The sequence below is a fragment of the Ambystoma mexicanum genome, chromosome 10, assembly GCF_040938575.1.
Source record: "Ambystoma mexicanum isolate Mex_15411 chromosome 10, UKY_AmexF1_1, whole genome shotgun sequence".
Taxonomy (NCBI): domain Eukaryota; kingdom Metazoa; phylum Chordata; class Amphibia; order Caudata; family Ambystomatidae; genus Ambystoma; species Ambystoma mexicanum.
The window spans coordinates 963,229,682-963,243,341 of NC_090932.1; the positions used below are offsets into that span (position 1 = coordinate 963,229,682).

General features: G+C 43.8%; 1 protein-coding gene across 3 annotated transcripts in view; it reads right to left on the bottom strand.

The window, feature by feature from the left end:
• The window catches only part of FNDC3B (fibronectin type III domain containing 3B), a 796,261-nt gene that overhangs the window by 51,913 nt on the left and 730,688 nt on the right, over positions 1-13,660 (bottom strand). For all 3 annotated transcript variants that reach the window (XM_069618738.1, XM_069618739.1, XM_069618740.1), the window contains one exon: positions 7,287-7,499. In XM_069618738.1, coding sequence (XP_069474839.1) covers positions 7,287-7,499 — 213 coding nt within the window. The remainder of the gene's footprint in view (positions 1-7,286; positions 7,500-13,660) is intronic.

Sequence of the window (13,660 nt, forward strand, 5' to 3'; positions counted from 1 at the left end):
ACTTGTCCTTCAGCAGGCAGGATTAAACGGGGATAATATCAAAAAAGGTAAGAGGCTTCATGAAAACTAACTCCAGGTCCTTTTCCTTTCCGCCACCAGCCAGAAACTGAGTACAATGTCCAAGCACTAAAATGTTAACAATACAGAACACAGGAAAAGAGCAACACAAACCCACTTGTCCTTCAGCAGGCAGGATTACATAGGGATAACATCAAAAAAGGTAAGAGGGTTCAGCAAACAATCCCAGGTATTTTCATCTCTGCCAACAACCAGAAACTGAATGCAATTTCCAAGTATTTATTTAAAATCCTTTTTTGCAAGGAGGGAATCACTTTGGCAGCATCACGTTGCCTTCTCTGTCTCATTACAGCTGAAAAGTTGAAAACAATGGCTAATGGGCGACACATGGCAAACATCACTCAGGAGCAATTACACCAGATAGGGCTGTCAATGTCGCTGTCACATACACAGGCAGCAATTCCAAATCGAGGCATTTGCTCTGAGGCTGCAAACGCAAGCTCTGGAAAAAACGCCCTTCACTTTGGGAGGGAGATTGGTCTATACAAACTCCTGGGTCATTTGACCATTGACACTTCTAGGCAAACCGAAAGGCCTTGATCATTGCTTAAAAGATGTTGAAGTCCGGCTGGAATAGTAGGATGGCTTCGGTTGGGTACTGCCAATACATGAGTCATCCCACTGTTTCCCTTTCAAACAAAATACGAATTCCTATCCATGATGGGTGGATCATTGGAAAACCTTTCAAACACGAACGGAACATTGGAATTAAGGACACCGGACTGTAGGATCCTAGAATCACATGTGGAAGAAAAAGAGTGCTCCCATGCTTGAGCAAGGTTGACAGATTTCAACACTGATCCCAAAGCACTGGAAAGTTTAGGATTAGTGATAAATTCACCTCAAATGTCCAATCAAGTTGATAAACACTTGCCCCGATGTGCAGCTCTATGATTGAATTCCAAAACAACACAATCTGTTATGTACTTTTGCGACCATCAAAGACTACTCTGTTTCTGATTCATTACAATGGGCCTAATTTTAAATTGGGCGGTGCAGTAATAATGCTGGTGATACCGATACAGTACTGCATTGCTCAACTACGAGTTTGGCAGTCAGATGGAGGAAAAACCTCCAGAACAATGCTGGAGGTAATTCTGCCACCTTACTGCCAAAATGCACCCATTTTGGGAGTATTACCGCCAGTGCTAATACAGCCGAAATCCCCCATGGATTCCTATGGACTCCATCAATCGGGACTAACATGCCAAAATCACAACTTTTAATCCAGTAATAATACCACCAGACCAAGTGGCAGTAACAGTAATTTCGTTTGGTGGTATCTCAAGGGATTTACCACCGAGATACCACCAAACTTGTGATGAGGCCCATGTCTTGAAAGTAGTCGGCAAAGGACAGCTGCACATGTCACTCTGCATGTACAGTATCTTGGCATTCTGCTGCACTTCCCTGTCGTGGAAGGCGATAATTTGCACAAAAGAAACCACTGTTTCAATGGTAGATTCCTTGTTTGAGCCACACTCCATCTGTTGGGTTATAAAGACTCCCTACCACTCCCAAGCAACAGTCATTATCTACTCTACATGTGACCTTCATGATTTCCTTGAGGAACACAAAATAATGATGGCACCAATCTCAGGTCTGACATGTGAAGGACACAAGCCTAGTGTGTAGTCAATGCATCACGCTATCTATTGGTGTTAACCCATTATTTCAACCTGTATTTCAGGGTGAATCTGAGTAGGAAATTAATTGCATGAAACAGTTTTTGTTTCTGAGAGCGATTACACAAAATTGGTTGCGTTTCATGAATTATTATGCATTTACTCATTTGAAAAATTGTAATGCGCTCATGAAGGACAGATAGCAGAAGAAGAAGGGGAAAGAGGGTCTGGAATCGGGTGGCAGAGCAAGCAGAGGGCGAGGAGTTGAGAATATTCAGAAGATGACAGGATGGAAGCTTTGTTCTGAAGACAGTTGATTGAAGGGTGCTAGGTAAGATGTTAACTTTAGTGCTAAATCTACCTCACTTGTGAGAATGCAGAACTTTTTGCTGGACTGGTGAATTAATTGTCCCTGTACCTCAGTGAGTGGGAACCTCTTTCCACACTCACAGATCCTTTTACTTTTTTTTTATTGGTGACACTTTTAAGACTATCCATGGTGTCCTTTTAATTGTATTAATTTGACACCATTTTGGGTATATACCTTTTATTGTTACCGGGTTGCCCTATGGGCTCCCCTTTTACTTTCTCTGGGTAACTTTGTAAGAACTAATGTTCCCAAGGCTAGAAAGGATATGTGCATCCCTTCTATATTTTGTTGGGGGAAAGCCTTATGTGGAGTGCTGGGGAAATACAATGTATCCCCTTTCTCACTAACACTGTAACAATTATGTTACAGGGGCAATCTTACCTTTAATGGCTGGTGGCAGTGAACCTTTTTACAAATTCAGTGCACCTTTACCGCGGGCTGTTTTTACAGCTAAATGGGTGCCCAATTTACCAAAATAGCCCCTGTCTGCTTTTTTCATCATTTTAGTGCTTTGTGTCCCTTCTCGGTTCTTCTCTTGCCCTCCAAGGTGGAAAAGTCCTTTGTGTTTATTTTATCTTCGGTGGGAGGCCTAGGTTAAGCCCTCCCAGGCTCCAGAGTGTCTGTGAAGGCAGGAAGTGAGGGAGGAGTCCAGAACTTGGCACCCCTTTGTCTTCAAGCCTGACTGAGAGAATTCAGTTCCAACTGGGAGGCGGCTGTCCTGAAAGGACTGCCAACCCCCCAGGTTTGAATGTTGCAGGTCTGTTTGATTGGCTGGGTTCCTGCATAAAAGTCAGATCCTGGAAGCTCAAGAGGTAGTCGACCACTGGACCTGAATTTGAATGCGAGCATGAAGAAATCGCAGCTGAAATGATTTCCAGTGACCGGAGAGCCTACTGTGTAACCAGAACCTGCTGCTACCCTTCCTTCCAAGCCACCTTGGGACTTCAAAAACGACAACCCTGACCCAGAACCTGATGAGATCCACTAGACTCAAACCGGCCTGCATTTTGAGCCATCCCACGTCGTGCTGCGACCTTGCAGGTCTGCAATACCCCAATACCCTGAGGCCTCGAGCCAGTGTGCAAAGCACAGTCTTCCGAATTCCAAGTGGAGCTGAAACTTTGGTGGCATCCTGCTGGACCTCCAGGGACATGATTCCATTCCTTGAAATCCCCGCGCCAGAGTGCTGGATCAGATTAGCGATGAGAATCCAATCAGTGATATTCAGTCTCCTTCTGGCTCCTGAAAAGGGTTGCAAAACCACAGAGTCGCATCCAGCTACAAAGAAACTCTTGCCAGGCGCCTTCCCCCTTGATCCCGCCTGAAAATTCCCTTCCAGTGTCCAGTCTTCATGACAAGGAATTCATCAACCAGGTTTTTGGCTGCAGATCCTGAAGCCTCCCCCACTACAACTCTTCTTCTGTCCTGAGGTACTGTGTTGGCTGGGGTATCAACTTACCTTACGTTTTTGTGATTCCTGTGTAGCTTTGGGGTGTTTCTTCTGATTGTGAGTCCTCTCACCCAGTTCACCCATGCTCACTGCTCGAATACAACTAGAGAGTTTTCTCAGAAGCCCATTGACCATTTCAATCTCTGAAAAGTTCACTTACTTGTTTAAACAGTCTTCCTGAGGAACTCTGACTTTTGCTATTTCTACCTTTGCTATATCCTGAACTGCTTGTTGGACAATAGAGACCTTCTGCCACTATGAACACTCATGCTTCAAGAGTAGGGACACGCTTCTAAAGTTTGGGCCTTTTGCCTAGAAAAGATAACAAGTGTTTCCTTACTTGCAAAAGAGTTGGTTTGTAACTGTCACTCTGAGAATGAGCAGTTATAAAAGTTCCTACTTTCCTTGACTGTGTTCTTCTATTCTGAAAAGTTTATGTTAGGTTATTTTACTAACCTGTGAATTGGTTGCGTCTCTTCCCAAAGTAATGCTGTTGGCTGCACTTTTTACGATTTCTTTTAGGATACAAATGTAAAAGTATACCAACTGGGTCCTGCGTCCCATGGAATGCTGTTTATCCTGTCTAGAACAAGTCTGCCTTAGGTTTTACTTACCTTGAATAACTGTGTGCCATCCTAAAATAAGTTAGAGAGTTATTACTTACCTTAGTCTCTGTGCCACTGAAATGAAAAGCAACTGTAATAGTATATTACAACCTTAGGTTGGTTGCATGTGATCATAATGACTGAAATAACGAAAATGTTTTTAACTAACTATAGATAATGAAAAATATCAATTTGTTTCTCTTTTTAAATTGTAGGTCCCCTCTCAAAGCCCCCTGTTTCCATAGCTTTATTACCCCACTAAACCCCCCAACCTGTTTTAATCCCTTACTCCACCCCAATATAAACTTTGAACAAAAGAAAATGACATTGGGCCTCATTATAAGCTTGCCGGTCGGGTAACAACGGTACCAGTAAGCTTGCCGGTCACGTTGTTACCGGACCGGCAAACTACGAGGTCTGCTCGTGGGTGCCTTTCCGCCCACCAGGTCTGACCTGGCGGGCGTAACAGCACCCGCGAGCAGACCATGTCTGATGCACCGGCACATTCACGAATGGTGCCAGTGCATCAGGCCTCCCCATTCCCATTGAGTCCAATGGGACTAATATGGGAATGGGGAGCAATTTTTTTCGGTGCCCGGGAATGGGAAATTACCGGGTCCGCCGAGGCCGTAATGCCCCATTAATTGCCCATTCCCATGCGCCAGTAAAAAAATTATTCTGGCGGCAGACGTGCCAGTTTTACTGGCATGGCTACTGCCGATCTCATAATGAGGCCCATTATTTCGTTATTTATTATTCGTTATAAAAGTTCTTCATTATTTTCATTTAGTTGAGATCACTGTATACCCCTTAGGTTGTATCTGCCTAGAATAGCTTTGTGCCATTTTTAAAAAGTGTCCTGTATCTATAGCTGACCTTGGTCTGTCTGGTGCAATCCTAAATTAGTATAAAACGTTATTCCTTACCTTAGTCTGTGTTCCACTGACCTGAAAAGCAACTGTAATTGTATATTACACCAAAAGGTCTTACTCACCTGGTAAAACTGAGTATTATCCTTAATCTAGTTATAGGTTTATACTGTTCCTTAAATCTGTGTTCCATTATTAAGAAAGGTATCCTGGTTAACAAGGTTGGTTTACTCAGTGATTCCTTAACTGAGTGTCACTGCATGACTGACAGGGTCTACTACCATTGACTTACTGTAAGGTAATCAAAAAGTAACTGATGGTGTTACCCCACAGGAATAGGTGTGTCCTATACTAAATGTGTTTGATAAGTTCTGACTTCCCTATGACAAAGTACTTACCCCCAAAACTTAACTTGGCCGAATTGTATTTATAATAAACCTTTATTGATTATAATAATTCTGGTTGTGAGTGTTTCTGTTGAACCCTTGGTTTACTATAATTTCTTTGTACCTTTCTACAGCCCTGGATTTGAGCAGGGGGTTGAGAGGGCATGTGAAAATGCCCCCCCCCCCCCACAGGATGGTGTACGTGTATTGAAGGGAGATAGCACCGCTTTCTCCTTGCGTTGCTCTGCATGGTATTCATCTTCGATTAAACCTAGTGAAGATGCATGCAAGTGCTATTTTGCATGTTTAAAAGCATACTGTCCCTGGGCTTGGTACATATCATCCAGCTCAATAGGATACTGATGTCTTTTATTTGATTGTGGGCTATGTCGCGTGCTATGTGCCATCAAAATGGTTGCTTCAGAGTGCATGCAGGAAATGGGGGGCAAGAAGATAAAATGCCATAGCCTTTAAAGAGTGGGCAACTGTGTCCAATTTAAATTGTGACATTGCACTAAGTGCTGTTGGTAGATCCAAAGTGGAACATCTTGTGAGAGGGATCAACTAGGAGGAACCATGATAGAGGAAAGATGTACAACCTAAACGTTTGTATCTGTATGGCAGGTAAGTAGCAACAATTGGGAGGCTGGCCTTAGGCATCTGGATAGCTAGTAGTCTGGGAACAATTTGGTGAGATATATTGATGTAAGACCATGGAAGGCTTTACAGACAAAGCCCGGAGTCTTGAAATTGACATGTTGTTTGAGTGGCAGCAAGTTTAGAGCAATCATCGTGGCTGGGATGAGTTAAAGATGAGCTGTAATGTATGGTTTTGCGGCATCTGAATGTTATGCACAGTTTTTTCAGATAACCTTGCATAGATGGCATTTCAGTAGGAATGGCCGAACAGGACCACTCCAGCAATCATGTCGGAGGTATGTGGTAGGAGAACCACTGAAAGACCACATCGATTAATACATTACTGCATGCCAGGAAACCCAAATACAGCACATTTCCAACTTACAACCTACCCTTGCAAAAAGTATACCCCTAGCAATACATCAACACTTTAATAAGATGCTTTATGTTTGTGCATATATTAACATCTGCCATTAGCAATGGCTTTTGTTAAGGTAGTGTTTTATGATACGTTGGCATTAATTCGTACAGTACTTTTATTGGGAAACGGCATCATTAAAATACAGTCAGTCATAAAATAACCCCTCTTCAACCTACCTAGCACCAAGTAGCTCAAGTCAATGCAGCCACTGTAACCATGCGAAAGTACTACAAATGTCTTGCAAGAGGACTTGAAATAATATATCCAAATAACTGTAATTAAAGAGATGAGGATCTTTCACCCGCGAGTGAAAATAAGTTGCCATCAGGGTGCCATATTTAAGGGAGCTGGGAGCTATCTAGCTCCTGCTTGTAGCCTAGAAGAGCCTGGTTAGCTTGACACCAACAGATAGCTCAGGGGCAATGTGTTTGTTTTGGAAGCAAGAAAACGCAGTGCAACACAGGTTTGAATCCCACCCCTGTGCTCAGAAACGGATCTCTCGTGTTAAGCGCGTTCCCAGGCCAAGTGGTGCTGGACAAACACACCCATGTGAATTTGACTCTGTGAGTTGGCGACAATCTATAAATAAACACACATATACAGCATTTAAAGCAAAAGAGGTCATAAATAATTGACAAAATGATATTGTTGCATATGTGCAAAATAGTTTTGTGCAACACTATGTGCTAGCTCCTCGTCCTGCAGTGGTAGCTCCAGGTCCCTGGTTAATTCTGGATACCCAGAAGCTGCTTTTAGCTCCAGCTTATCCCATCTTAATTTCGATCCCTGTGACCTCATGGCAGTACATCCTTCAAGACCGCTTTATTGCAATGAATAACATACCTTTTATTTCGGTCCTCTACCTGAAGTATGTACATCATATCTTCGATAGCCTGGATCTTCGACGTGCAGTCTCCCCATTTTAGTTTAAGGCTCTGAGGTCCAGCTGCAACACACTCCAATCGAGGAGGCAGTGGAGGCAGCGGTCTGGTTGTTGCCTTTATCCTGTGGCTGAAGGGTCCAGCACCAATTTCGTTTACAGCCTGGATCCGGATCCTACAAGGCCAAGCAGAAGACATTCTGAGTCCCCGGAACCCGCAATTCACCAGCATTTAAAACATTCATTAAGCCTTCAGGTATTATTAACATGCACAACGCCAGTCGCTGAAAAACAAAAAGTCGCAGACGATATATATTTTTACCATTCTGGGGTTATCCTGATTTTAGGGTGCCCCATGTGTTGTTGCATTTCAAGAATGAGTTCTCGCACCTGTTTGCTACATTAAAACACGAGTTAGAAGCCTTTGATAATCAATCTATGGCCGGTTCTGATCTTGGGGGTCTGTCACGATGTTGTCTGGAGTGAGCGATTCTGCATGTGTTAATATTTGCTTTCAGCTGTATTTGCTGCACATAAAGATAACATTGAGGCCTTTGCTAATGTGGCCGGGGCTTGTCCTGAGATCCAAGGGCCTGTCCCCTTTTCAGTCCCAGTGGTGAATACTGACAGACCTTCATCAGGCCCCATGAAACCTTCATATTGACGCACCTCCCATTCCCCACACCTGTAATGGCAGTCTTTCATCAGTGTTAGGCCTACCCATCTAGCCCTGTGCGGCTATTTATCATTGTAGCATAATAACTCTGCTTCTACTCATGCAGTGAAAGCCCCCAGCACAGACTATAATTAGAAGTGTAGACTCAGCGGGAGAAACACTGAAAGATGAAATTCTGGGTTGCGTTTCTACTACCGATCCACATTGTCACGGAAAAGGCGGGGGAATGTGGGAGGAGTTGCTGCACAGGTTAGCACCTTCAGGTCACTCGTGGGCTTCAGATGAACCCAGGCAACCAAATGTACCTCAACTGTTCGGAGTGCATTGTTTTGCCCATATGTACATTTTACTTGTGTGATTGCTGAGTTGCTTCTTCCCCCCCGCCCCCGGGGTAAATGGTCATCTATTGGCTAATAAAGTCAGTGTTTGACACCATATGTCGGGAGATGGAGCATATGGAACAATGAATTCAGTGGGCGGTTAAGGTAAGTAGAGCTGGGTCACCCAAGTAGGATCCTGGATCTGTGGTGACGAAGTTGCAGGAGCAATGCAGAGGGTGCAAACTGCAGCCAGAGCAAACTGGTGCCTGAAGCAGGGGCAATCTAAAGCTGCAAACAGGTGAGCACCCATTTTGTTTTGAGCTGATCATTCCAGTCCCTTATACCAGGGAAGGCGGGTGGAAGGTCTCCACAGGGCTCCATTTCCATCTAGTGCACCATTCGTAGGGCATGCACCGATTAGGAAAGAAGAGTTGAGACGCTAATCTTCTGTGCATGCACACAATGAGAGTGGGAATACCTAGACTCTGGCTGCGTGTGTGTGCAGCGCTATCTTTCCTTACTGGATCGTAGCACGGGCAAATGTATCTAGCGAAAGACTTCAAGCAGCAGGATCCCAGGCTTCATTACCATGGATGTAACGCCACGATGATCAGAATCACTTATGAATGATGAATAAATCAACACCAGAGGCCAGATTACAGAAACTTTGCACCAATGCAAGTGCAATGTTGCACGATATTAACACTAGGGCAATGTGTGCCCTATTTTTAAAAACACTTGGACATATTCGAAAACCTTTGCACCATGACAAGTACAGCTAGGCATGGTATAAGCACACATTTCCCTAATGCAAAAAAGATACATTTTCAAAGTTTGCCCTACTGCTAATACCAATCCATATTAACACTACTGTAAACTTTGCCCTGTTACAAAATGCATTCAAAATGTATCTTTTGTGCACAAGGGCAATTTCTTTTACCCTGGTGCGTATAACATGCCAAACTGCACTTGCCACAGGTCAAAGGTTTTCGAATATGTCCCAGTGTTTTAAAAAATAGGGTAACCTTCGCCCTAGTGCTTATATCGTGCTGGCTTGCACTTGCACCATTGCAAAGCTTCTGTTATCTGGCTCCAGGCTGGCAGGTTGTGTACAAAGACTACAGCGAGCATGGGTCAGGAGTGGGTCCGAGGGCTTGGCACCATAATGTATCTGTTTCACTGAATTTTTGTCACACCATGGATAAACAGGCTCTCTAATCAAACTATACAATCTAAATGCAGCAATTAAATGTTCAGACATAAGTTACTTGGTTTCAGAAATGGATTGTTAAAAATATGTAGATTACAAATGTCCTCTAACTTCACGTTTTCTCTGTTTTGCTCCTGGTGCTGCATAATGAGAATTGGTGACTTGCTTCCATTTTTCACAAGCATGCAGTGCACACAACAAGATGTCAAGTGTATATTTACAAACTTTTGAAGAGTTGCACATTCTTTAATTTTCCCTGAGTACAAACAATTGTGCCTGGAATATAAACAGGTGACGGCCCATCCACTTACTGTTTTCCATTAGCCTGAAAGTTCAAACAGTGAGTTACATTTATGAAAGTGATTAATCAGATGCGTCTGACATGGGAAGAGTTTGATGTGAATCTTCCCATATAATAACTGCATTCTGTACCATGCAAAGAAAATCCTTCTAAAAGGATGGTTGGCTACCAATAACAATCAAGATATTTCCCACAGTGTACCGACCGTCTATCATGTGTGCGCTCGGCAGAGCATGCGCATTCTATGACCTGCCTACAGAATTTCTGTTTGAGCAAACGTACAGATGTGAATGGTTAGAGAACCACAACAATTCAAATCTACATCACGTCTTAGTTCAACACATGGGCTGTTGACTCTCCATACCTAATGGAGCACACACCAGAAGCAACCGTGTTTGTGTGAGCACTTAAAGAGCATAGCCGCCAGCACTGAGGTGGTCTCCTGATGCTACGGCAAGATGGTAGAGCAGAAAGTGGGGAAGTGGGAATAAAGAGTTTTTCGAAGGTGTAGAAGGATTGCTTGTACTGAAGGGATCAGAGAAGGGAATTCCACAGCGAGGGAGTAATTAAAGTTACTCACCGTCGTGACTAAAGTAAACGTAGTCCATAGTCTCTTTTACTCTATCCTTGTGGGCATCCCCCACCATGGGGACGGTACCGGAACCTAAGGCAGAGAAAACTTGAGCTTTCCCTTTCGTTTTAGTACAGCGCGTGGGGGCGTGGCCTCGGGCATGGGAATGTCTCATCGAGGCCCCGCCCTGCGGTGCCTCACCTCAGTCCTCTTTGAATTCATCGGATGCTTAGATACCTGGCTACACTTAGACCTATTAGCCCATGGCATACAAGCAGGGGAAAGTGGGCGGGCCATATGGAGGAAAGGGGACTATGGAGAGACTATGGACTATGAGTACTTTATGAGCACTCTAGTCACTACGGTGAGTAACTTTAATTATTCATATGTCCCATCCCCTTTCCTCCATACTTGTGGGTGATTCCACCGAACAAGACCATAGGGTGGAGCCATGACAACCTGCCACGGGCCATAAAACAAGGGGCTTGTAGCACGCTGCTTAACCAAAGTAAGAGACCCTCAGGAAATAATCTAATCTCACTGTGCATTACCTAAAAACATTGTGAGTTCTCAAAGTCTGCAGTATTTCCTACATAACAATACCACTGTCAGAAAAGGTCAAAATCAGTTTGTGATTGATGAACATCTTTGAGTGATGGGTTGCAAGTGTTTTAAAATATAGTGCCGCCATGGCCAAAGGCCAAGGCTAGTGGTCTGGTAGAGTTCTAAAATATACAGTGGTAGGCCATGGCCACTGGACATGGGTGGAAAAGAATCTATGGAATAACAAAACCCTTGAAATTCAATGAATAAACATTAGTTGCAGGGACGTTAAGGTGAGCAATACATTGTAACAAAACCTTTGTAATTCAAGGAAAAAAACTTCAGTTGTAGGAAAGTTACGATGAGAACTTAATGCAAGAAAACCCCCGAAATTCATCTAAAGCCACCTCAACTTCGCACACCCTGTTGCGTAGCCTATGACCACAACAATGACATCAGTGATGACATCAGATTGAGCTTCATTCGCAACATTTTAAACCTGATGCTTTTTCAAATAAGGGGCCAATACGTTGGAATTTTGAATAGACCAAGTGAAGTGGTCATCAAAACATCAGTATTTCAGCAGGTCAACCCTCAGCCGAATCCACGTGTGTAGATACAACTTTAATTTCACTTTATTTGGATTTTCTGTCAACTCCTGTGTGGAGGATTCAATTTTCAAAAGGGCCTGAGTACAACAAACTACCCAGTTATTAAGGACCCTGCAGTTTCCCTTTGCTACCATCAAATTTAAATACTCTAACAGAGAAGCTTTAGGGGGTGTAATGATGCGGGCATGTATTTGTGATCTACCCCACTTGATTAAAGTCTGGATTGGCAATTGCCATACCTCATGCAAAATCGCTGCCAGAGGCACTGAGGGAGGGAGGTGCAGCACTTTCCTCCCAAGCTTCCCCTCCATCTCAGACCAAGGAGCACTATCTTCTAAATCAATTTTGGCACTATTTTATGTCTGAATAGCTTAATCAAAGGAATCGCTGAAAATCTAGTAAATATAAAATCAAACTTGATCAGCTAAATTGCGGCAACCAGAAATGAAGTGTTTAAAACACCATCCGGACCATTTCTGCCTTTCCCGTCGTAAACAAAAGAGCCCAGGTATTTATATTTATTTACAACCTCCAGAGCAATGCCATTTTTCTAGACAATGTTATTTCCTGATTTTCCCTCCCCAAACAGCTTTGCTCTGCACTAATCTAACATCTGAATATTGGGGGAAAATGGTAAAGGTGTCAAATATCTGATGCCTGAGTTCCTCCCAATTCTTCAGAGTAAAGGAGCTAGTGGGGAATGCTACCATTTCCTTAGGTGGGGATTCTTCTGAAGTATCCTCAACAAACTCAAATGAAAGAGGAGTAATTGTGCTACTCGGAGGATGAGGATTAAAAGTGCTATTTTGAAAAGTCGCTGGGGGAGTGGGACTCCTTGCAGTGCTTTTTTTCACATGTACAATTTCCTTCTTGAGAGTGGGGCACAACCCCTACCTGCTGGAGACATAAATTCTTTTAGCCCAGGGCTCTGAAGTCAAAGATTCCAAGGGGGTATCCTTTCTATCCTTACGGCGAACAATGACAGCTTTGTGGCATGCTGCAGAAGGGCTTCAGCGAGCATGGACTGACAGAAGCTGCAAGCCACCATGCTGCGACTTTCCGCGAAGCAGTATAGGAACACCGTATGGGGTTCAGTCACAGACATCCACCATTTGCAATTTCTTCAGGTCTTGATGCTAGAATTAGGCATGTGGCATTCCCAAAGCAGCATGCCCAGCATGCAGACAAATAGAACTGAGGGGTCATGGGCACAATTGGCTCCACATAACCTATCCATGAGTTCACAACCAGAGTCATGGGCAACACCGCCACTGAGTGCAGCAGATGCAGATTACCATCACTCCCTTCAGTGGATACAAAAAATTCCAAAGCCAGAATGATGCTGGAGAATACATTTATAAGCTAAGGAAGTTGTGGGAGGAAGGAGTCCATTAGAACCACAGTGACATTAATTCTCTGAGGTAAAAGGAGCATTAGGGAACATATGGATTTACATTTAATGCCTGATATTTAATGGAAGAAAGTTTGAAAAGTTATAGTTTCTACCACATGTTCAAATTTGATTTGAGTCACGCTATGTACTAACTCCTCATTCCATAGAGGTAGACACGTCACACTGGGTAATGCCTGATAGCCAGGAACTACCTTAAGCTGTTGCTCCTTAACTCTTTGTAGCTATTCCTGCAATGAATGCTGTCACACAAGCAACACCCAAATGTGATGGCTGGAAACCTTCCAGCCATCACCTCTTTTGTGTTGCTATGGGCATCCCGAGAGGGACGGCTCTGCCAAGCCGTGGGTCTCGGGCCTGCTGGGCCTAGAGACGCAGCTACACCTCAATGATGATGCCCATTGTGATTGAAACATGTCTGGGGTTGCTTGTGGACTCGTGCAGAAGGGATGCCACCAAGCAGTTCAGGCTGGACTGTCCCTTTTGGGGTGCGACCAAGCCTGACTTGAATATGATCTTTCGCCTTTCTGTAATGGCTTGGCAGCTGAAGAACGATAGTCTGGAGGGCTGCCCAGATCAGTGGGAGAGGTTAAAATGAATTCCAAACCTTCCAGACATCACCTCTTTTGTATTGCTGTGATACAGGCATCTGTAGCTTAACTAATGGCAACCTTACAATCATGTCAAAGCTAAT